The 26,368-nt window shown below is 37.3% G+C and overlaps 1 protein-coding gene across 2 annotated transcripts; it reads left to right on the top strand.

Annotated features, from left to right (window-relative positions):
* Nucleotides 1–635: 635 nt before the first annotated feature.
* Nucleotides 636–25,088, top strand: LOC126829316 (retinoblastoma-binding protein 5 homolog). Of its 2 annotated transcripts, XM_050559099.2 has the most exons (17): nucleotides 636–724; nucleotides 824–849; nucleotides 2,149–2,321; nucleotides 3,389–3,529; nucleotides 4,180–4,267; nucleotides 4,865–4,936; nucleotides 5,979–6,088; nucleotides 7,230–7,349; nucleotides 8,293–8,446; nucleotides 9,245–9,316; nucleotides 10,193–10,313; nucleotides 10,675–10,741; nucleotides 13,266–13,362; nucleotides 15,691–15,717; nucleotides 21,337–21,460; nucleotides 22,526–22,643; nucleotides 23,883–25,088. In XM_050559099.2, coding segments are annotated over exons 1-17 (1,530 nt in total). In that variant the 5' UTR covers nucleotides 636–705; the 3' UTR covers nucleotides 23,884–25,088. The 2 variants fall into 2 exon arrangements, with proteins under 2 accessions (XP_050415056.1, XP_050415057.1); XM_050559100.2 differs by lacking the exon at nucleotides 15,691–15,717 and having other exon boundaries at nucleotides 691–724.
* Nucleotides 25,089–26,368: the final 1,280 nt, after the last annotated feature.

The following is a 26,368-nucleotide window of genomic DNA, read 5'->3' on the forward strand; positions in this document are numbered from 1 at the left end:
TGAGTGAACGTTAAAGTCCGTTTCTCTCTGATTTTCAATGAATTTTACTTGGTACGTGGGGCCAGTGGCGGACTGACCAGGTTATCAGCTTGCCCATTTGGCAAGCGGGCCCCTGAGGAACCCCCCCCCCCCGCCCCTTAGACAATATATTTAGCATATAAATTATCAAAAAATATATAAATATTAGAAAAAATTACGTGTATTAGAATGAAAATATTATAAAAGTTATATTATATCTTCATTTCTATTACAAATGTCATGATAAACATTCTTGTTTTCACTTACATATTTTTTGAAAATTTAATTTATTCATTTTAAAAATTAAATGATAGAATTGTATTGGAGGGTGCCCCCCCCCCCCGCCTTTGTCTCCTGGCAACCAATATTTTCAGATCCTGTCCGCCCCTGGGTTAGGGGATACCATCATTTTTTTTTTTTTTTTTTTTTTGCGTTATCAGCAGGCAAGTTTATTTGTTAAGAATGAGGACGAAATTTTTTTTTTTTTATGGGCCTATAGCTTAAAATATTTTTGCTTCGTTGTCATGGAATAGTCGTCCTTAAACATACTAAAACACAATCGTAGGCAAGATTTACCAAAACATTGTTAAAGTCTTGCTTAATCCAGTCTTTCACAATGAACGGGAATGCTCATGCGCTAGAAAACGGAAGTAGGAATGTTTATTTCCTGTTGGTATAAAATTCACAATGAATTTGGAATTATTAGGTAAATATTATGAATTGTGTAAATTATTATCGTTTTATTGCCAACTAGATCTATATATTGTTACTTAAGCTCATATAAATTATAATTTTCTTTTTTCAGAGTCGTTTGGACAGAATCACCCGGAGGTATGTTGTTTTTCGTTTGTCAAAAAGGCGGTCGATTTATAGAATTGAAATTACGCATTATTTCTGACAGATCTGTTGTTTGTTTGTGAGGTTTTAATTCTACTTCAACCTTTTTATTGTCATATCATGTCTATTAAGGCAGGGGAGTTGACTGACAATATGGTTTAACGTGTGCACATTAGATCATAAAGTCTTCCATTGAGAACTTCGTGGGTTTTCTCCGGTTCCTCAGGTTTCCTCCCACAGCTAAAGAGCCCTACGCACAAGCAAATTATTGAACCATATATTTTGATCCCGAAATGACCTAGTTTGTGTCAAGTGGAATCTAAATTCCAAGTCTGCAGAGTATGTCCGATTTAGATGAAAATGATTACAGAGTTCCGGCATGCAGCCTAACACTTCAAGCATGAAGGGAATGAATCTGTACATGATAAAATAGGCTATTACCTCTTAACTTCAACCTATAGACTATATGTGACACAACATGATGGTAAAAACAGGTACATTTTTGTCAAATAGCCTTTTCATTATTACAATCTACTAGACATTGACCAACGCACAAATTTAAGAAAGTCAGCTACACAAAGATGTAACAAAATTAATCAGTTTTAGTTTTTATAGGTAGACAAAGAAAAATATGACTGAAGATTCTAATTTTTTGCAATGTTCATAACTTTTTATTACAGAAATTTTGTCTGATCATCACGTCACTGATGTTCTTTAATTGGTGTAGGACGTTAAACCCCATTTAATTAATAGGGGACCCAGGGTGGCTCAGTAAGTAAGACATTGGCTTGCTAACCTGCAGGCCCCGTGTTTGATCCCTGCATTGACTGAGAAAGTTCATCAGGATGTTCCGGCGTGGTTCCCCCCTTGTCAGTGGTGCAGGACAGTGTGGGCCTTGGAAGGGACAATGTATAGTCCTTTGGATGGTACCAAAAAAAACAAGCTGCTCCTATGTATAGATTTGGGTGCACGTTCAAAGAAACTTGGCAGTTAGAATTTGATGTAAAAGTAGGCCTTAGCACCGTTGTCCGTGCAAAATTTTCCTCTTACATTTAGCACACTAATGACTTATGCCCTTCTCCAGTCTACATTAACCCAGTTGGAGCAGAAAAGTAGGACATTTAACCACATTTCATTTTAATCTATTTACAACAGCCTGATGGTCCGTTAGATTGTCCCATACTACATGTATTTTGATCAATGGTAATGTATTTATATTTACAGGAGTTTGATGGTACGTTAGATTGTCCCATATTATTTTTATCAATCGTAATAATATGTTAATATTTACAGGAGTTTGATGGTACGTTAGATTGTGTCAGTATTGCTATAACTTGTGCCTTTAACAGACATGGTACCTTATTAGCTGTTGGCTGTAACGATGGACGTATTGTTATCTGGGATTTCCTGACAAGAGGTATCGCTAAAGTTATCAACGCCCATGTACATCCCGTTTGTTCATTAAGGTAAGAATTTGAAGATGGGCTAATTCAGTTAAATAAAGCTATTTCACACACACTCAGTTATGTAATTGTGTTATATATATATATAATATATATAGACCTTATGTAAGATAAAATAAAGAGCTGACAGTGTTCTCACTATAATAGTTAAAAAAATAGATAATGTAACAGGAATATGCTGAAATTTCCAGTCAAATTACTTCAATCTGAGGCGAGAAATACTCATTTTACTAACACTAGTAGCCTCGATTGTCATTTTTACGATTAATCATCAACAGGCGTTGAACGGCAGCTCGTATTCAAATCTGTTGAAAATCAGACCCATAAGATGGCATCGAGATTGTCATGTTAATAAATGCCTAATTGATAATTTACATAACATTTCAGGCCTAAAGAAAGACCTACAATGGGCAGATTTAGCTCTTGAATAATGTATGTTTAAGAGCAGACGGCTGGCATAAGATTTGATGTATACAGTAGAATCTGTACGCGCAGCCACTCCTATTCAGTAAAGTTATATCAGGGATTTGAGTAAAAAGATTTTCGTTCCAAGCAAGTTTCAGCGACGACCAAATTTACTGATGTTTACTCCCAATGCATCCAAGCATAAAATTTACATGGTGTCAGCACTAACAAACACTGAGATTTTATTAATAGGTCACTCCCATTAAGCGGCCAGCAATCCTAGAAATAAGGCACCCGTCACAGACAATGTCAGGCACAGATTCCAGCTTGTCGATCACAAAATACCTCTGATGCCTGTCATTTTGTCCGGCACTGATTTGTCTTTTGTATTGATTAATACATGTCCGGCACTAAGTTGAAAATGTCAGGTACGATTTCATTAGTGCTTGACATTTTGTCAGGTACATCTAAAACCGTTATTTCCAGGCCTGGCAATCAGTCATGAAAAATGCCTCGAGTGGCTGCTTAATACAGAATCTACTGTATATCAAAATGAAAAAAATAATAGTAGTTGATTATTTTTAACTAGACATATCTTTATCTTTTATGTATTTATCTACCGTAAAGATAGAAGTACTTTATTTGCTATAATCTATATATTGTAGTTGGAGTCGAGATGGACACAAGTTATTAACAGCAGCAACAGATAATACCGTATCACTATGGACAATAATGACCGGTGAAAGTGATAAGATATTCAGATTTCCTTCACCAGTTTTAAAAGTACAGTTTCATCCTAGAGATAGGTAAAAATAATATATCGGCATTTATAAAGCATGTTAATACTGAAATTAACCACAGCACCACCATATTCATAATAATGATATCGTAATTTATAAAACGTGTTAATACTGAATTAACCACAGCAGTGCCATATTCATAATAATGATATCATAATTTATAAAGTGTGTTAATACTGAATTATCCACAGCAGTGCCATATTCATAATTTAGACTACTATATGATCGATATACCATGTTTTAGACGACTGTATAATTAAGGTCCCATGTTTTAGACGACTATATAATTAAGGTCCCATGTTTTAGATGACCATATAATTAAGGTTCCATGTTTTAGACGACTATATAATTAAGGTTCCATGTTTTAGACGACTATATAATTAAGTTCCCATGTTTTAGACGACTATATAATTAAGTTCCCACGTTTTAGACGACTATATAATTAAGTTCTCATGTACACATCTGACTGTAGTGCTGCCTGTATTCATTAGCCCAGTCAAAGGAGAAAAGTATAAAATTAAATCGCATTTCATTTGCTTCCAGTTTGTGGTTCAAAAGTTACTCTTATAACTTTTCATGTGTTATTGTATAGTTATGTCTCTATATTATTTTGATGTTGTGATATTGTTTAGTGCTATCTCTATTATTATTTACAGTACCCGATTTATTGTTTGTCCCATGAAACATGCAGCTGTTTTAATGAACATTAACGGAACGCACCAGATTATCCCCCTTGATGATGATGTAAGTTGTTTATTTTATTTATAGTGGCAGATGTGGTGGGTGGGGAAATGTGTTTACTATTTATTAAAGGGCTCTCGTTTAGTGATTAGAGGGAGTGGGACAGGGAGAGGTGGCTATTGATTATAGCGACAGAGGGCGTTGGGTAGGGAAAGGGGTTTATAGGGACACAGAGAGAGGGGTGGGGAGAGGCGTTTACTGTTTATCTAAATCTTATATAATACATCTTTAGCTCTCTTGAGTAAAGTGTGGTTGGATAGCTGTATGGTTAGTGCGTGCACGTTGTATCATAAAGTCTGTCATTGAGTCAACTGGTTTGGTTTTGATTCCCCGGTTGTATGTCACAAGGAGTAGGGTCGCCTGCCCAACCTCGTGGGTTTTCTCTGGGTCTTCCGGTTTCCTCACACTGCTAAAGACCCCTACAGCGAATTATTGAAATACAATTGAACCATATGTTAGTCCCAAAATGACCTTGTTCGTGTCAAGGGGATGTTACTCCCTCTCTCTCTCTCTACAGTATATTTACATACTATATATGGATAATGGATACAAAAACAATCGCTGCTGATTTGTTAAACTGCTTACCTCTCTTTATTCCAGTCTGATTTGAATATTGTGGCTTCTTTTGATAGAAGAGGAAAATATATATACACTGGTAATGCTAAAGGAAGGGTGAGTTGTCTTCCCTTGTTGTTAAGTAAAAAAATGAATATGGTGTGACCATTTGCAATTTGATTTACATGTTTACTATTAAAACAATATGTTAAAGTCTTGATACATCATCCACAATGTACTGACTTAAGTTTTGAATTCTTAAAAGTGACAAATACAATGGGGCAGGCATCGGCTTTTAAGTCCCTGCTTGTTGACACTTCATTATTTAGTATTAAAACTTTTATATACGCCCATTAAAATGTGATCATATATTGTTATAGCCCCTGTCTTTTGTCTAAAGGGGGGGTTGGTGGCTGAATGGTTAACGCGTGCGCATTGCATCATAAGGTCTGTCATTGAGTCAACTAGCGTGGTTTCGAATCCCTGGTTGTACATGACAAGCAGTAGGGTTGCCAGTCCAACTTCGTGGAACCTTGATGGGATAAAACTGAACCATATGTTAGTCCCGAAATGACTCAGTTTGGGTCGAGTGGATGTTAAACCCCATTTCTCACGCTCTATGTTGTCCAAATTATCATGTTGTTTATGTTTGCAGTGTTTAACATACATTTTGACAAGTGGTCTTGTTTTAAAATATGCGTAGGGAACAGAAGTGTTGAAGCATGATACTCTAGAGAAGAAATGAAATTGGGTTTAACATCCTACTGTTCTCGTCCGAATACTCTAGACCGCTAGGTTATCCCCTTAGTTACTGTCCGATTGACTTTAACGATTTCCAATGGTTACAGCCCTGGGCCCTGTTTCTCGAAATCTTAACTAAAGATAAAATCCACATTTTAGTAGATACTTCAATTTTGATTGGCTAGGCACTAAAATCAATCTAATATTATCCAATCAAATTACTCAAATTTGGATTTTATTTTAGCTAAAATTTCGTGAAACAGGACCCTGGCCCTTGATTTCATAGATAAATCAGGTAGTTTTGTCCATCAAATCATTGATATTGTTATCAAATTAATTTTATCCGTGAAATCATTATAATTTATTAAGTTTTATTTGTTCTTTCCGTGTTTATAAATTCATTTTGATTTTATTCCAGATTTTGGTATTTACGATAAAGAAGCTAGATATGGTTGCATCGTTTAAAGTAACAACAGGAACATTAAATACAACAGCGATAAAATCAATAGAATTTGCGAGACGTGGAAAGTAAGTAGACGTTGTTAAGTTGGGGTTGAACAAAGAGGGAAGTAAATATATTACTGTTGAGTTCATTACGTCTGATCTTGTTATGTCAATTAGGGGCGGATCCAGGATTTTCAGAAAGGGTGGGGGGGGCGTGCAGCAATCAACCAAGTCACCAACCGGCTCTTTTGGGAGTAGATTACGACTTCCAACCTATACTGACTGTTAATTCCTTTCCTGCAAGAATATAAGGGGGGGTGGGGCGTGCGCAGGGTGAGCCCCTCACCGGATCCACGCCTGTCAATTTTAAACAGAAATGAGGTTTAACATCCTACTTTTCTGCACCAATCGAGCTAATGAAGACAAGTATATATAGTGACATTTGCGTCTATTCATTAAATTCCATCTGACCCTGGGACAGTTGTGCATATCGTCGTGAACATGCGACTTAGTTCTTTGTGCTTGCCATCTTGAACATGGGACCTTTGTTTTTCCTACCATCTGAATAACTAGAGTAGAACAGAGAGGGGAACTAAATATTTGACAGTATAGTTTACATGTATAGTGCATACTTTTACAACTTATCTTGGGTGTCTGCATCAATGGGATACACCAGCTTTAAATATATTTAATAAGTCAGGTTTCTTTTTTCTCCCCAGTGGGTAAGACATTGGCTCACTAACCTGCGTTGTCTGAGAAAGTTCATTAGGATTTTCTGGTGGTGCAGGGCTGAAGGCTTGGCAAAGGACAATGTATAGTCGTTTGGATGGGACAAATAACTGAGGTCCCCGTGTACACATTGACGTGCAAGTGAAAGATCCCTTGGCAGTTGTAATTCAAAGTAAGAGTAGGCTGTAGCGCCATTGTCCAGCCAAAATTTCCCTTATAGCACTCTATATGGCATATGCCCGTCTTCATTAGGCCTGTTGGAGTAGAACAGTAGGACGTTAAACCCCATTTCATTTCATATTTTCTGGGAAGACATTTATTTAAGAGTCAAAACTAACCTGTTGCAAAACAAAGCGCAAGACAAGATGTTCTCGTCTACTCAAGGAAGCTTACTCTAATGAGCAATGTTAGTTTAAATCAGGGCCTTAAGGCTATAAACATTTACTGTTTGACGACGCAGCATGACATAAATTCATCTGTTGTTTTTTTTTTTCAGTTGTTTTTTGGTGAATTCTGCTGATCGTATTATTCGTGTTTATGAGAGTGGAGAGATTCTGGCGTGTGGTCGTGGTGGAGAACCAGAGCCAATACAAAAACTACAAGATTTAGTCAACAAGTAAGTTATTCTCCAGTGTAATGTTGATATTAATATTCACAGTACTACCCAATTCCACCCACAGTACAAACCAGTACTACCCACTACCCCCCCAATACTAACTCAATATCACTCAATACTAACCCAATACTACCCAGTACTAACTCAGTACTATACAATACTACCCAATGCTCACCCAATACTAACTCAGTACTGCCAAATACTACTCAATACCACCTTATATTACCTCATTATTGTGAAAAACATGGTCCTTTTTATTTCATAAATCCCATTTGAGTGTATGAGTCTTTAGCAGTTAGAGGAAACCAGATAACCCACCACGTTGGACAGAAAACCCTACAGCTTGTCACGTTCAGGCTTGAGTGTATGAGTCTTTAGCAGTTAGAGGAAACCAGATAACCCACCACGTTGGACAGAAAGCCCTACAGTTTGTCACGTTCAGGCTTGAGTGTATGAGTCTTTAGCAGTTAGAGGAAACCAGATAACCCACCACGTTGGACAGAAAGCCCTACAGCTTGTCACGTTCAGGCTTGAGTGTAGGAGTCTTTAGCAGTTAGAGGAAACCAGATAACCCACCACGTTGGACAGAAAGCCCTACAGCTTGTCACGTTCAGGCTTGAGTGTATGAGTCTTTAGCAGTTAGAGGAAACCAGATAACCCACCACGTTGGACAGAAAGCCCTACAGCTTGTCACGTTCAGGCTTGAGTGTAGGAGTCTTTAGCAGTTAGAGGAAACCAGATAACCCACCACGTTGGACAGAAAGCCCTACAGCTTGTCACGTTCAGGCTTGAGTGTAGGAGTCTTTAGCAGTTGGATGAAAGCAGAGAACCCTGAGAAAACACACTAAGTTGGACAGGCAACCCTACTCCTTCTCCGAACAAACAAATCAACTCTCCTGTTTTATTTGAACACATAATAATGTTTGTTCTTTTTTTATTTCAGAACTTTATGGAAGAAATGTTGTTTTTCTGGTGATGGTGAATACATCGTAGCAGGATCAGCACGGCAACATTCTCTGTATATCTGGGAGAAAGGAGTGGGAAATCTTGTTAAAATTTTACATGGAACAAAAGGAGAACTTCTCTTAGATGTTGTGGTATGTAATTTTCATTTACACAGAACAACGGTAGAGGTTCTGCTAGTCTAATGATCGGGGCATTGGGGTTGGTAGTCTAATGATCGGGGCATTGGGGTTGGTAGTCTAATGATCGGGACACTGGGGTTGGTAGTCTAATGATCGGGCCATTGGGGTTGGTAGTCTAATGATCGGGCCATTGGGGTTGGTAGTCGAATGGTTGAGGATGGGGGTGTGGTTGTGCAGTCTAACAGTCAGGAAAGCCATTCGTGATGGAGTAGTTTGAAGGTAGGGGCATTGGGGTGCGTGTTAGTCTAGCAGTCGGGGGTTTGGGGGATGTCTTCTGGTCTAGCGGGCAGGATTTTGGGGGATGTCGTAATCTAGTAGTAGGGATATTGTGAGGGTCATAGTCTAGTGGTCAGGGTGTGCGGGGGATATGGTGGTCTAGCCGAGAGGGCAATGAACTCTTTAAGATGAATCCGTATTGGCCTTCAGTTGTCAAGGGATGGTGGAAAAGAATCTTGGACAGAAACGCCACTGTAGGTGTTAAAATTCACATCAAAACAGCCCTTGACAGTTGAATTTACCTCGTGGCACACTGTATGACATGTGGCTGTCTTCATTAGTGCAGTCGATACAGAACAGTAGGACATTAAACCCCATTTCATTTCATTCATCTTCAGTAATCTTGTATAATATTATTTCATACTGTGATACTTTGAATTTTCTATTAACCATCAAGGTACAGAGTTAAATATCAAGGGAGATGTGTTTTTATCCATTGTATTCAAAATAAAGTTTGTTTTATTTTTTTTTCAGTGGCATCCTGTACGACCTATAATAGTATCTATATCAAGTGGCCTAGTTTCTATCTGGGCTCAAAATCAAGTTGTAAGTTGGATCATCATGAAAGGGGCATTATGGGAGATTAGATAAAGAACTTAATAGTTCTCGCTATAATAGTTACAAAATAGATAATGTAAAGATAATATGCTGAAAATTTCTGTCAAATTGCTCCACTCTGAACGAAGATATTAGGCTAGCCTCGTTCGCCATTACTACTGTTGTTACGATAAATCATCCATCAGAAAACCTACTAAATATCGCAGGCTAACGATGCTATGGTCTTGATAAGTTAATTAATGTCTAATTAATAATTTAGATAACATTTAAGGCCTAAAGTAAGACCTGCGGTAGGCAGATTTTGCATAATGTATGTTTTAGTTTTAGTTTTTATGGACTAGAAAATATCGTTATATTCCAGCCAAAATGAAACTTTAATTGCTTGTTAAAAACTGTCACCTAAGACACTAAAACCAAAAACAAATCCAGGATATATGTTTATGAAAAATTGATTTTTTGCCCAACTTTATCTTGTTGTTTCTGCGCTGTTGGCGACTGTTATGGGTTAGTTATTCATACCCGATGGGATGGCCGAACAGTTAGCCCGCGCGTTGTATCATAAGGTCTGTCATTGAGTTAGCTGGCATGGTTTTGATTCCCTGGTTGTACGTGACAAGGAGTAGGGTCACCTGTCCAACCTTGTTAGTTTTCTCCGGGTCCTCCGGTTTCCTCCCACTGGTAAAGACCCCTGTCAGCAAACGAATTATTGAAATAAAATTGAACCATATGTTAGTCCCAAAATGACCTAGTTTGTGTCAGTGGACATTAAACTCTCTCTCTCTCTCTCTCTCTCTCTCTCTCTCTCTTACCTGACTGTTTTAATCTTGTTTTGATGTTTTATTTCGTTATATATTATTTTTGCAGGAGAATTGGTCAGCCTTTGCTCCTGATTTTAAAGAATTAGATGAGAATGTAGAATACGAGGAACATGAATCCGAGTTTGATCTTGAAGATGAAGATAAAGAAAAAGAAGAAAATCAAAATGGTAAATATACCAAAAAAAATATTGATTTAAGATACTCTAGTTGTCTATGAACATGAACATTTGTTTTACAAGATGTTTGGTGACATTGCAAAGGCAGGGCTGATAAAAATTCTATTAGCTCACCACCATGGTCTGTAATGCGATGAATAATACATTTGATGCTATAGTCAGACTGGGAGAGGGAAACAAACAACAACAACAACAACTTTGTTGGAATCTCATTAAATTAAAGAATTACAATTCATAATATTCAAAAGCATGCACACAAAACAACCAATCGGCGTATTCCGAGTCTCACCATTTCTTATCAAAATACAGAGTTTTAACTAATTTTTAAAATAAATATTTGTTTGTATTTAAGGTAAGGAGGAAGAGGATTATGAAGTAGACGTTACAACAGTTGAACCAATTCAAGCATTTGTTAGCAGGTAATATTGAGTTTTACTGCTCTTTCATCTGACTAGTGCTGGCACGATATATATGTATCGTTGATTCTGCGATTCATCCTCTTATGATTTTTTACGAAATTTATATTTTTTGATTTATTTTTTTTGTTGCATGAGTAAGAGAGAGAGAGAAATGGGGTTTAACGTCCACTCGACACAAACTAGGTCATTTCGGGACTAACATATGGTTTAATTTTATTTACATAATTCGCTTCCGCGTAGGGGTCTTTAGCAGTGGGAGGAAACCGGAGGACCCGGAGAAAACCCACGAGGTTGGACAGGCGACCCTACTCCTTGCCACGTACAACCAGGGATTCGAAACCACGCCAGTCGACTCAATGACAGACTTTATGATACAGCGCGTGCAAGCTAACCATTCAGCCATCCAACCCCCCCCTGTGACAAGGATAATTAAGAGTGACAGGTTACTTACTCATGCAGGGGGGTTGGATGGCTGAATGGTTAGCGTGCGCGCGCTGTATCATAAAGTCTGTCATTGAGTCGACTGGCGTGGTTTCGAATCCCTGGTTGTACGTGGCAAGGAGTAGGGTCGCCTGTCCAACCTCGTGGGTTTTCTCCAGGGCCTCCGGTTTCCTCCCACTGCTAAAGACCCCTACGCGCAAGCGAATTATGTAAATAAAAAAATTAAACCATATGTTAGTCCCGAAATGACCTAGTTTGTGTCGAGTGGACGTTAAACCCCATTTCTCTCTCTCTCTCTCCTTGTCACAGTGTCACACATTATCCATTAAATTGTTTTGGTCCTTATTATGATCTACATCAGTATCGTGATATAAAACAGTTTTATTTCTTCGACACCGGCAGGACTAAAAATACTAGGGGTGATGATTTTCCGTGATCGCGGAAAAAACGCGGAAATCGCGGAATTGTCCACTCAAAACGGAATTTGAAATCTCACACGGAAAAAGACGGAAAAGCCGATATTTGCTGATACTAAACACAAACTCAAAACAATTTTGCAGTTATCCAAGTATTTCATCTTTTTATTCATAAAAATCGGAAATATTGAATGATATCGCGTGGTTTTGTTACTGTCTATTTTAGTATTTAGCAACTTTCATTTCATCATTTAGGAATCATAATTTTAATCGAAACGAAAACCCGTCTTTCATGTATCCCTGTATACAATTACTCTGTAGTTTAACTTGAATTAAACATTGTAATGTATATATATGTCTTAAAAAAAAACATCTGTCACTTCATAAAAGTAAAAATCGTTTCATTTACTTCTTATTTTACTGCCGGGCTCGTGACTCGTGTTTATCCGCATTAACCACGTGACATCACAAATATACCGTAGCCTTGTGAATCCAGCCCTTATTCTCGAAGAAACGGTAGTAACTATGAAGATGTCTGGATAAATCGCGACTACAACTAGCAGCTGAGAAAAATGGCTTCGTCTGCTAAAAAGATGAAACGAGCTCACAAGATGTAATTTTCTGTTATTTAATTCGGGAAACAGGTTTAAAGAATAACTAGTCATTGAACATTACAAGTCATTCACAATTCAACATTTGTTATCATTGGTTTAAAATGATCCGCTTTGTAATAAAAGGCATTTTAAGATGTTTTATTCATTTATTCATAAAATATCATTTTATCTCGAAAAAACGGAATATGGTCAGCTCTGAAACGGAAAATAACGGAATTAAAAATACTTAAATCGGAATTTGCTATTTTCTGAAACGGAAAATAATCACCCCTAAAATACCAATTATTCATTTATCCTGTTGTTTACTTGGTGTATATTGACCTGGTTATGAATTGCGATACAAATCATATTGTAGCACCCGAATTGAAACACATATCGTATCGCGACTGAGTGAAAAGGCACTGGCTTGCTAACTTGGAGGTCCCTGGCTAGATCCCTTTGTTGACCGAAAAAGTTCTTCTGGGTTTCCGACTTGTTTGCTCCTTGCCAGGATGGAGGGTCTGGCAAAGAATATCGTTGAGTCATTTGAATGGGACATAAAATTTGAAATAAGAATAGGCTGTTGCACTGTACTCCGAGTAAAATTTCCCTCATAACGCATCCATCTCCGTCGTCATAATAAGCTCAGATGGAGCAGAAAAGTAGTATGTTAAACCCCTAGACCGGAGGCTCAGTGCGCTATGGGGTGTCCATCAAATGGGCACAAAAACAGACCCAACTTTTCTATACCAAAATTTTGCTTAGAATACGATGCCGAATGGTAATCAGTCCGCCCTTGGGGCGTTTTCGAGATATTCTGGGTCAAAGGTCAAATGAATTCTTTTACACGGAAAGTAAATACCAGCCATTCTTGTATCATGAAAACATGCTGAAAATGATCAAAACTAGTCACTCTTTCATCAAAATAAATGTAAACTTGCTAAATTCACCATTTGATGGACATCCCTCCGCACAGAGCCTCCGATCTGAGCTAATGATGGGTCTGGTTTTGCTCCCGCCCCCCCCTGCACTGAGCCTGTAGACTACCTATTTTAATTTATTTTGTTGATCTAGTGATGAAGAAAGTGAAGATAACTCAGCATTACTATATTTACACGTTTCACCTGAAATAGAGGAACCAGAAGAAGGCTGGGCAGTACATACAGATTTGGTGAGTTAACTCCCTTTGTAGTACACATCATTGGAAAACTTGATGGAATAGTCTAGTTTTAGTCTTCTAAGTCCCATCGAATAAACACCAGACTTAGTGACAACAAAGCTAAAGCAGATCGAACAAGAAAATATCCCCACATACTGAATACATTACGATTCTAATCACACCTAGGTGGGTGGGGTGGGGATCAAATGATTGTATATGTGCACTTTAGACCAGAACATCTATCATTGAGTCAACTGGCATGGTTTCGATCCCACAAGGCAAGGAGTAGGGCCCCTTGACCAACCTTGTGGGTTTTCTGTGGGACCTCCGGTTTCCCCCCACAGCTGATTTTGGGTGACTTTAAATGATTTTTACGAATTTTTAAACAAAGATTTGATATTGAATGAATGTGAAAGAAATTAGTGCTAAATACACAAGATTAAATGATACCCGGGTTACAGTGCATCATACTGACCTACAAATTGTATTTGTGTGAGTGTGGGGGACAATTACCAGAATATGCCCCCATTTCACTGTTTCTTTCAGTCTGGGGCCCCATGTAAGCTTAATTCAGCCTTGCAAATTTTTAAAGAATATATCGAATCTGTTCATAGGATTCCACCTCACTATTAAGAGCAGTTCCATGACTGGCCTTAATAGTAAGATTTCACTGTACTTAAACTAATATTTATTTTCTCCCCTAAAAGTTATAATACTCAGTAGTGCATGCATGATATTATATATATATATATAGTAGTAAATGTTGTGATGTTTATTTTACGACAACTGTTTGAAGGAGTTGTCCCAGATATACTCTTTTAACCAATCTTTCTAATAGGTGTATTTTGTCTTTTTATGTTTTAATATAGTTTCTGTGTCTGTTGCAATCGGATTTAAATACAGATCTATATTTCGTTTCGTTTTCTTTATAATTTCGATGGCCTACACTACATGAAGATCTGACCAGTTGTAGTGAGAGGTCACATCAGGGGTCGTACGAGTGGCTTTTGACCTTATTGATTGATTGATTAATCAATCAGTATTGACGTTTTAGGGGTTTAGTCGCCGTAACATGATTTCATTGGCTAATCCCTCACGCCATCCAGAACGCCTGTTATATAACAACTCTTCCAGATCCTAGTGTAGTAAAGACAAGTAAAACTAAATTTTGACCTATAAAAAAACCGAAATGAAATAGGATCTGTGTTTTAATGAGATTGTGTCTGTTGTATTTCTTGTAGAATTGTTAACACGAGGGCTCTTGTTTCATTCATGCTGACCAGTCTTGACTGATTGACATGTGAAATTGACCGGCAAGAGATCTTAACTGTCAGTCAAATTACATGTCGTATTTTAGATAAAATACAGTTAATACATTTAAAATATATACAGTGGACTCTTGTCACTTCCGACATCTAATAACAACGCCATTCTGTGAAATCTGTCATGGCCCGATTTATTTCCCTATTACTTCAACCCAAAAAGTTTTGAGTAGTCCTGATTCTGAATATTCCGAATTACGATATCAATCACATCCCGTCACACGATTTGCGTACAATTAACAATGGATAATCCGTCCTTCAATCAGTAGGTGTTAACTGACAAGCAATCACCAATTAATTATCAGTAAGCATAAAACATGTGTCGGTTTTTGTAAGAGGGCACTTGGTATTTGATTTCAGTTTCTCACGTCAAATACAGCGACATTATATTTAAATTGCTGAGCTGAAGAGTCACTATCATTATAATATTGTGTTCACAATGTGTGAATGTACAGAAAGCGTTATCATATTTTAAGTTCTGGGTATTCGAGGGTGCATTAGAATATAATACTTCAGATATTCGAAGGTACTCCTACATGCTGTTTAACGACATGCTGTGTAATTCAGCATATTGTATCGATCCCGTACCATGTCGTAATTGACAGAGTCCACTGTATATCAAAAAATGGATAATGTTAAAAATTGTCAAATTCTTTTGAAAAAAATATCATGTTTAACCAAGGTACCATAAACAATGAATTTAACCTTGAAAACCTAATATGTAGGCCAAAATTGAAATTATAGTTTTTATGTGTAAAAACACTTAAAAATATATAAAAAAAAAATTGAGATGATGTTAAAAGAGCCAAATTGTTTGTAGAAAATATCTTGTATTTCAAATGTAAACAAGATATGTCAAAAAATGACCGACTGGCTGGAAAAAATGTTTGAAATGAAAGCTCTGGTTAACATGACGTAGTTATTGTATTAATATCAACTTTTCTATCATTCTTCATTTTTATTTCTTTTATTTTTTTTTTTTTTATATAAATATTGTGTGACTGTATATTTACTTTAGAGAAAACCGGCTACAGTGACCACACGGGTAATTGTAATAAGATATATTTAGTTTTAAAAATTCCTGGCTTGCTTCATTCGCTCCTTTGATTAGCTTAAATAACTTAAGTTTCAATTTAGATTTGTGTAGTGCATCAGAGTTTTTTAGAATCTTAGAAAATCATTATCATTTCGAGAGGGGGGTGAGGGTGGAACGGGTGTTTTTTCTATATCTCTCTCATTAACATTTAAAGTGAAGGGGGTGGGGAGATATCTCCCTTTATCATTTTAAGGTGGGGGGGGGGGGTTATATCCCCTTTTTCTATATCTCTCTCATTAACATTTAAAGTGAGGGGGGGGGTATCTCCGTCTCTCATTTGAAAGGGGGGGGGGAATTATCTCCCTCTCTCATTATCATTTGAAGAGCGGGAAGGGGGTCAGGGATTATCTCCCTCTCTCGTTATCATTTGGGGGGGGGCGGAGACATGTGGTTTCTCTATCTCTCTCTCATTATTGTTTGGAATTTAGAAACCTGTACATTATATTTTAAAATTTAAAACAAAGATTTATGAACTAAAATTAAATAACTCATTGTTCAATAGGAACTTAAATCCCATTTCATTTCATTTGATACCTCTTCCCAACAACCAATTACACTCTCCTAAATTTGTTTTGCAAATGAGAATTTGCTTGTGATCCACAAATCTCTGTATTCCTAAAGCTATTGTCAGAGAAATTAGAATTAGGTCTAATCAAACAAAATGCTGCACTTAGTACGATAAATTTCATGATCAATTCTCTAAATCTTGTGATTTGGGGTTATTCAAAACAGTATTTATATTCAATTCTTATCCATCTAAAACGTGTATTCACAAAAACACTGATAGCCATCTGAATCGTGTATTCACAAAGAACTGACAGCCACTGGACTCAACAATTTTCAAACTCTGGTGCTTTACAAAAGTCTAAGTGAATTTTTTTAGTAAGCAGATGTTTTTAGTAAGCTTTATACCTTCCTTCTCTGCCATAGTATTTTTATAAACCCTTCTTAGTTTGCTAGATTCCTATCCTGCTTACCTATTCCAGGTGTTTGAGTTGCATTAGTTAAGTCAGGTAACTGATGCTTGCTATCTTTGTTAAAAGCAGGTATCTTAATTAGCTTATGTGATTTTAGTCTGCCTATCATCAGCTTGATGTTTGTAAAGGCTGATTGATAAAACAGCTGATTGATTAAAAAGTCAATTAACTTGCTTGTCAGCTACAATAAGAATCATACCTTAGTCAGAATTGGCCATCTGGTTCATAATCCGAGTAATTAGCACATTTAACGATAATTTTGATAATCCTGTAATTAAAAACCCATCTCAGCTTACCGATTATTCACAACAGGTCCAGTAAGTGAGCTTAAATAGTATTTTGGAACATCTTGAACTAAATTGATGGGATCTGCATCAACCAATCAGCATGACAATTGGTTTAATATGTGGAGAGTTGATTTATCAAAGTCGTTGATTATCAAACTGGGTGTTTTGATGATATAATTGGACTAAAAACATATTCAAATTAACTAATCTATCAAAAATGTGCTTCATATTCCTCTCAAAACATTGTATTCGCAAGGAAATACCACAAGATATAAAAGATCTATTCTTAGAAGCCATATGTAACTTGATTAAGGGAGGGTCCATTTTCAGAATATATTACTAAACATTTGCCATACATATTGAACCCTAAGTAAATTCTTGCATTATCTTCTGCCAACATCTTTTTCAAGCTGGCAGATAATAAGCCGTAGGGTTGCCAATTAGTGATACCCTGACATTTTTGCCCAGTGCTTGCCTCATGGGTGTTTTTCAGTGAATCCAGTATTTTTCTAATAAGACTGGTTGTCTCTACTTTCCATTTAGACCAAATTTGCCATGCTATTATTGGAAATAACTATCCTATAAATACTTTCATGAGAATGTGTCTTTAAGAAAACAAAATGAAAATCAGGGATCACGTGGCTAAGTGGGTAAGACGCTGGCTCGGTAGTCTGGAGGTCGGATGTTCGATACCTGCATTGACCAAGAAAGTTCATCCCGATTTTCCGACGTGGTTTCCCCTTGTCAGTGGTGCAGAACGGAGGGCCTGACAAGGACAGCTGTCTAGTCCTTTGGGAAAGACGAAAAACCGAGGTCCTGTGTATACATTGGAATGCACGTAAAAGATCCCTTGGCAGTTGGAATTCAATATAAGAGTAGGCAATAGTGCCGCTGCCCGGGCAAAATTTCCTTCATAGCACACTGTATGGCGTATGTCTGTCTTCATTGGCCCAGTTCGGAGCAGAACAGTAGGACGTTAATAAACTCCATTTCACAAAATGAAAATATAACTGGTACATTATGCAAGATCTAAATCTGCCTATTTTAGGCCTTTCTATAGGCCTGAATTGTTATCTAAATTATTAATTAGACATTAATTAACTTATCCAGACCATAATCAACTCTTGATACCATCGCTAGCCTGAGATGTTTACTGGATTTGAATACATTTTGTGATGGATGATTTAACGTCAAAATGGATAATCGAGACAATTTTTTATCATACTGACTTTAAGAATGTTGACCTAAAATTCAATCACCAATATCTTGGTTCAGAGTGGATCAATTTGACTGATATTTTCAGCATATTCCTTTTTACGTTATTTATTTTTTAACTATTATAGCTAGAACTGTCAGATCTTTATCCAATCTCCCATAATGTCCCTTAAAGGGATCTTAAATCATTTTCTAATTACATGATTGTGGAAACTGAATCTCTAAAACTGGTTCAATTTTGTTAAGTAATTATGATGAATTAAAATTTTTGCAACATTTTGCGTCTTCCTGCCATCAGTATGAACAAGCCAGTGCCACCTGGAAATGTTTGGTAAAATCTTTTGATAGACCTCTTTTTAATCAAATTGAATAGAAATAGAAAAAAAGCCAAGTAAAGCCTGGCGCACACTACGCGACGACATAGGCGATTTCGGTCGCCGACGATGAAAAATCAAAAACTCGCCTAGTGTGCACACTCGATCGCAAGCGATATTTCGTCGCCGATATCAGACTTGTTTGATATGATCGCCCAAGTCATCGCTTCATCGGCAACAAATCGTGTAATGTGCTCACCTCGGCGTCAAGTTAAGCGACAACGAAGAAATAAATTCACCTATTAAGCCAATCACTTTTGGTTATTCTTCTCATGTGACATAACCACACACAAGATTTCTCAGAATTTTTTTCTGTTGCATGTATAATATTAAGTGACTCGGGTAATCTAATTTAGCCCTAACTAACTAACTAATCGAAATCAAGTTTGGAATTCTGGCAAAGCCGTCGAATACATATGGTAGGCACGAGCGGATTATTCCGTCTATATAGCAATATACTCAATAATAATATAGTCCTATGATTCGTGGATGGTAATTAGAATGGGCGTTATTTTTCTAGTACCTGTAGCGTGAAACGGAGAGTGACCGTCGATCGCCCACCTGGGCTTATTGGTTGTCTCATCTTGGTTGTTTGTTTGGTAATGAGAGGATTGATTATATTTAGGATTGTCTGGAATATTTCTGGACTCATCCTCACGTAGCTTGTTTTTCTATACATGCAAGAGTCGCCCAATTTGAGCTAGTTACTTATAATACTATAAACGCACTGCACTCGACGGGCATGGTACTAAGACGGCTACGCCGCTGCCTGATCATCATGTACAAAACAATATTAATTGAAGTATTCAACGCGATGACGACTAAAATGAATTTACACAGTGTTTTTTCCATGATCTCCAAAGTCGTCGTGTAGTGTGCGCAATCCACTTAAATTGAGGCGATATTTGTCGCCAGACTCGTCGCTTAAGTTGTCGCATAGTGTGCGCCAGGCTTAAGAACAATCCAAACTATCAGACAAAATTCGAAGTCCTAAGAAATACTGTAATCAGCAAATGGACTGTTCACCATGTACAAAATACCAATCTGTTTCACAGAGAATTACGAGTCTAGTAATATCTCTGTCAATGATGACTGCCTTTAACACGTGCCGTCACAGCACGCAGCGCCAATGGCTGAATGGCGCGTGCATTGTTTACATAAGACGTTACTGCTTCGGGCAGAATGCTGCCTTTTAGTCATTTAAATCCGAATTTACACTAAATAGGAAATAATTTTTACCTACAAATACGTCAAACGCCTTTATTTATTTTTCCAAAACATAAAAAAAATGTTTTAGAATTTAATTTGTCGCAGGAAAAAATTAATATTTCTGGCTCATTAAGTCGCATCGATGTCATCCTTATCAGTGATTGTAGCGGCCTAGCGAAAATTCACTGCTGATCAGTGTGACAAAATACATGATGAACAGTGGAACATGTGTTTGGAAGAGTTAGCTTAAAAATATAGCTGCATCTTAACCATTAGACGAGATCATGGTAAAATTGCGTAATTGACCAGTGGATCCAGACCGGTGGATTATCTACCTTTGTTATCTTGATTTTGTTTCCTACAGCTTATTTTGACCTGTGGGGTTGGATGGCCAAATGGTTTAACGTATACACTTATGATTATAAGGTCTGTTAATGGGTCAAGTCACCGCCTACCCAATGTTGTGGATTTCCTCTGATGAGTCTTCTGGTTTCTTCTCATTGCTAAAGACCACTACGCACATGAAAATTATTGAAATAAAACTGAACCATATTACTAACAAAATTACCTCATTTTTGTTGAGTGGATATCACACCCCACCTCTCTCTCTCTCTCTCTCTCTCTCCATTTCTATTTTTGTCTCTTGTCTCTCTGTATATAAGTAAAACTGCATTGGAATAACATTAATGTCTTGTAACCCAGTGATTGTGAGTATTATTAGTATATTTCATGGCTTTATTATTAGTCTATCACTACATGTATATGTAAAAATGTTTGTGTATTCATGTCACTGAAATGTGCAAGTAACAGTCATATGTGGTAATGGGCCTTTAAGCTTGGTATGTGGTGATGTGCCTTTAAGCTTTGTATGTGGTAATGGACCTTTAAGCTGTGTACGGACCCTTAAGCTTTATATAATAATGAACCTAAGCTTTTTATATATAGTAATGGACCTTTAAGCTTTGTATGTGATAATGGACCTTTAAACTTTCTAGTGGACCTTTAAGTTTTCTAGTGGACCTTTAAGCTTCATAGTGGACCTTTTGGACCTTTAAGCTTCTTAATGGACCTTTAAGCTTCTTATTGGACCTTTAAGCTTCATAATGGACCTTTAAGCTTCCTAGTTAAGCTTCATAGTGGGTCTTTAAGCTTCATAGTGGACCTTTAAACTTTCTAGTGGACCTTTAAACTTTCTAGTGGACCTTTAAGCTTCATAGTGGACCTTTAAACTTTCTAGTCGACCTTTAAGCTTTCTAGTCGACCTTTTAGCTTCATAGTGGACCTTTAAGCTTCATAGTGGTTCTTTAAACTTTCTAATCAACCTTTAAGCTTCATAGTGGACCTTTAAGCTTTACAGCCGACTTTTCTAGTGGACCACCAAGCTTCATAGAGGACCTTTAAGATCTATAGTGGACTTTATGCTCCAGAAATCAGAGTGGACCATTAAGCTTTGTATAAAAGGTGATAACAAACCATTAACTTTTGTTTCTTACACAAATCTTTCAGCCACCAGAAGAAACACCCATGAATGAAAAGAAGAGAGGTCACTCCAATTCTGACGTTTCACCATCTCCTAAAAAGAAGAAAACCAAATCTTTAGATATTGATCTACCCGGGGCTCCTCTAGATGGTGAGTAGTCAGCCATAATAAAACCCAAATCTTTAGATATAGATCAAAAAGTCTGTCATTGAGTCAACTGGCGTGGTTTCGATTCTCCAGTTCTACTTGACAAGGAGTAAGGTCGCCCGTCCAACCTTGTGGGTTTTCTCAGGTTCTCCGGTATCCTCCACTGCTAAAGACCCCTATTGAAATAAAATTGAACCTTATGTTAGTCCCGAAATGACATAGTTTGTGTTGAGTGAACGTTACACCCGCCTCCCCCCCCCATCCCCTCTCAACTCAAGATATGCCCCGAGGAACAACTCAAGATAAGCCCCGAGGATCAACTCAAGATATGCCCAGAGGAACAACTCAAGATATGCCCCGAGGAACAACTCAAGATATGCCCCGAGGAACAACTCAAGATAAGCCCCGAGGATCAACTCAAGATATGCCCTAATAAACAACTCAACATATGCCCCGAGGAACAACTCAAAGACATTAATGAAGGGCGTGCCTTAAAAACCAATATGACATAGTTTTAGTGTAGACCAATCTGATTAAAATACAGATCTATATTTCGTTTCGTTTTTTTTTATACTTTCGATGGCCTACACTACATGAAGATCTGACCAGTTGTACTGGAAGGTCACGTCAGGGGTCGTACGAGTGGCTTTTGACCCTATGACTTCAGACATTTATTAATCAATCAGCGTTGACATTTCTAGTTGTTTACCCACAGTTCCGTACATGGTGCGCCAAGAAGTCGTCGTAACAGATCGTTTCATTGGGTCATTCCTCACATCAACTAAAATCCTCCTGATCCTAGTGTAGTAAAGACAAGTAAAACGAAAGTTTGAACTATTAAAAAAACAAAACGAAATAGGATCTGTGATTTAATCAGATTTAGCTTTTGATTCTGAAATTTTGTACATCAACCTTTTATTATACTTTAGTATTTAAAATTTGTTAGATTCATATATTTTAATAAATTGGATTTCGTCCAAGGGTACAGGATGTTGGGGACCGAGTATTCATCTTGTGTAAAAAGATGTGCTGTACTTTATTGTGTTTTTTATTTTAAATATTTTCTAGAGATTCATCCATTACTGAACGTAAAGAAACCCAATGAGAAAGGACAATCGAAAAAATCAAATCGTTCACAGAAACCTCGACAGAAATCAGATAAATCCAAACACAAAGAATATTATTGGTAAGTTTACATTCTTCCTGGAAGTCTTTTAGTGCCAGAAATGCTGCTTTCTACTTTCCTCCACAGCTTGACCTTTTAGCACTCAGCCCAAAATCACCCTAACTAGCACAGCTGTGGTGTCCCCAACAAGTAGTAAATGGTCCTATCTTACTTTCTTCCTGGAAGTCTTTTTAGTGCCAGAAAGGCTGCTTTCTACCCTCATCTACAGCTTGACTTTTTAGCACTTAGAGAACCCAAAACCACCCTAACCACCCGTCACAAGCACATCTGTGGTGTCCCCAACTAGTATATAAATGGTCCTGTAATATGTTTTTCCTGGAAGTCTTATAGTACCAGAAACACTTTCTACCTTCCTCCACAGCTTGACCTTTTAGCACTTAGACAGCCCCAAATCACCCTAACTAGCACAGCTGTGGTGTCCCCAGCAAGTAGTAAATGGTCTTATCTTACTTTCTTCCTGGAAGTCTTTAGTGCCAGAAACGCTGCTTTCTACTTTCCTCCATAGCTTGACCTTTTAGCACTTAGACCGCCCAAAACCGCCCTAACTAGGGTCCTTAGACCGCCCATCACAAGCACAACTGTGGTGTCCCCAACTAGTAAAAAGGCCCTATAATTTATAATAGGTTCTTCCTGGAAGTCTTTTAGTGCCAGAAAGGCTGCTTTCTACTTTCCTCCATAGCTTGACCTTTAGCACTTAGACCGCCCAAAACCACCATAAATGGTTCTATCATACATCCTTCCTGGAAGTCTTTTAGTGCCAGAAACGCTGCTTTCGACTTTCCTCCATAGCTTGACCTTTAGTACTGAGACCACTCAAAACCACCCTAAATGGTTCTATTCATCCTTCCTGGAAGTCTTTTAGTACCAGAAACGCTGCTTTCTACTCTCCTCCACCGCTTGACCTTTAACCCTATAGCACTCGGGTTTGATTTCCAGCTTGATCGTGTCAATAAGTAGGAGTAAAGACGCCTGTCCAAACTTGTGGCTTTACAACAATTCTCATGAATTACTGTCAGAGTTATGGTCCTTGTTTTACTTTGTAGAAAACCTCCCTTCCCTATGACATTTATGTACATCATTTACATTAGTCAAACAAATAAGCTTTTTGGATTCCAGTCATTTCTGTTAATTACTTCCAGAATTATTCTCTGATCTCTATGAAATTTATATGCATAATTATTTAAATTTTTGTGTTTTAAAATTAAGTTCCATATTAATTTGCATTGTTTTTTTTTACAGAATTGTGTTTAAAGTGAGAATGTAAAGAGACGAGTATGACAAAGAGACGGAGAAGAGCAACGTTTGATAAATATAATACAGGCATGAGTGCGTGACTTTAGTAGTGAAGAGTGAATATAGAATGAAAACAAAGACTACTTCTCGTGTGGTGTTTGTTTGTTAAAGCTGTTGTGTCTTCATTGAAGAAAAACTTGTTATGTGTGTGAAGAGACATATTATCACTTGTTGGGTTTTTTTTTTTCAAGTTGTGATAAAGGTGCTATGGTTTGTTGCTGATCTGTGGAGTGAGAGTGGGCAACCAGGACTGGATTAAAACATTGTGGGTTACAGAATCAGTCGTATGGTTTGTTGCTGATCTGGGGAGTGAGACTGGGCAACCAAAACTTGATTAAAACATTGTGGACTATAGAATCACAGTCATATGTTACATGTACATGTGTGTTATATGGTTCGGTGCTGATCTGTGTGTGGAGCGAGAAGGGGCAACCAGGGTCCGGTTTCACGAAATCTTAACTAAAGATAAAATCCAAATTTTAGTAGATACTTCAATTCTGATTGGCTAAGCACTACAATCAGTCTAATATTATCCAATCAAATTACTAAAATTTGGATTTTATTTTAGCTAAAATTTCGTGAAACAGGCACCAAGACTGAATTAAAACATTGTGAGCTACAGAATCAGTCATATGTTATATGGTTTATTGCTGATCTGTGGAGTGAGAGTGGGCCTGGTATATTAACTACCCACAGGCTGTCCTTGTATACTTAACATGGTTGTTTTTGCTGTAGTTTATCTATTTCAAATATACATGTTTATTTACAATGTATACAAATTATACTGAACTATTTTTAAATAGAAATGAAATAAAATGGGGTTTAACGTCCTACTGTTCTGCTCCTAAACTGGGCTAATGAAGACGGGCATACGCCATACAGTGTTTATCTTGAGCATGTTCAAAACAAACGCCAAGATTCTGTGATCTGACCTGGAAAGCTACGAGAACTTTTTTTGGACATTTTCTCGCGTTGTGTTAACGTTTGCCGGCGACCTTGTGCATTTTCTGGTCCCCGTACGGTCGCAGCAGCGCAGTAAGAACGCCACCCTGGTCTAACGGGGATGGGGGCATAACTAGTGCAACATGGGTTGAAACACATGTATAATATACGTAAAATTAGAAAATAAATTAATAATTCATGTATAAACTATTTTTATATGCGTTATTGTTATTCTTGTTAGGGGTGGGTGTACTAATGACAGCTGGGGTGGGGGGATGGTTGAATGACCTAACATGCGTTTTGGATCCTAAGGTCTGTCAAGTGACATGGTTTTGATTACCCGGTTGTACCTGACAAGGAGTAGGGTTGCCTGTCCAACCTTCTGGGTTTTCTCTGGGTCCCTACGTGCAAGTGTATTATTTGAATAAAATTGAATCATATGGTCCATATGTTAATGACCTAGTTGTGCCGAGTGGATATTAAACCCCATCTCTCCCACACTGATCCGCAGTGAATATTTGCTTGGCCGCGACAATCACTGATAAGGATGACATTGATGCGGCTTAATGAGCTAGAAATATTAACTTTTTTCCTGCGACAAATTAAATTCTAAAACATTTTTTGTATATATTGGAAAAATAAATAAAGGCGTTTGACGTATTTGTAGGTAAAAATTATTTCCGATTTAGTGTAAATGGGTATTAAAATGACTAAAATGCAGCATTCTCTCCGAAGCAGTTATGTCTTATGTAAACAATGCACGCGCCATTCAGCCAATGATTCACACCGCGTGCTGTGACAGCACGTGTTAAGGCAGTCATCTATGACAGAGATATTATACGAGACTCGTAATTCTCTGTGAAACAGATTGCATCTCTCCCTCCTGGTTAGTACTGTTATTAATAACCAGTACTGGTTAAACAGGACTATTATTAGCATTATGTAATGGATTAATACCCAGTCTGGTTAAACAGGACTATTATTTGCATTATGTAATCGATTAATAACCAGTCTGGTTAAACAGGACTAGTATTAGCATTATATAATGGATTGATAATAACCAGTCTGGTTAAACAGGACTATTATTAGCGTTATACAATGGATTAATAACCAGTCTGGTTAAACAGGACTATTATTTGCATTATGGGATGGATTGATAATAACCAGTCTGGTTCAACTGGACTATTATTAGCGTTATGGGATGGATTTAAATGAGACTTATTAATGGATAAATAACCAGTCCGGACTATTATTAGCATTATGTGATTGAGTTACATGTACATGGCCATCAATTTGAGACGAATAGGTTCTCAACCCATTTTGATGAGAATTCTTTTGGGTTATACAACATTAAGTCTTCTGTAGCGTTTTAAAATATCAAGAATATCAAATACATTTATCACACCTTTGTTTATCAGGTAACTTGATTGAAGGAGAATCCATTTTAAGCTTGTATGTGTCTGTTTATCATGAATATCAAGGCCTAAGTA

Source organism: Patella vulgata, chromosome 8 (assembly GCF_932274485.2).
Source record: "Patella vulgata chromosome 8, xgPatVulg1.2, whole genome shotgun sequence".
Lineage (NCBI taxonomy): Eukaryota > Metazoa > Mollusca > Gastropoda > Patellidae > Patella > Patella vulgata.

Coding starts and splice junctions, on each gene's coding strand:
- LOC126829316 (XM_050559099.2), top strand. Junction 7,350..8,292: donor CTACAAGATTTAGTCAACAA/GTAAGTTATTCT, acceptor TTTTTATTTCAG/AACTTTATGGAAGAAATGTT. Junction 9,317..10,192: donor TCTGGGCTCAAAATCAAGTT/GTAAGTTGGATC, acceptor TTATTTTTGCAG/GAGAATTGGTCAGCCTTTGC.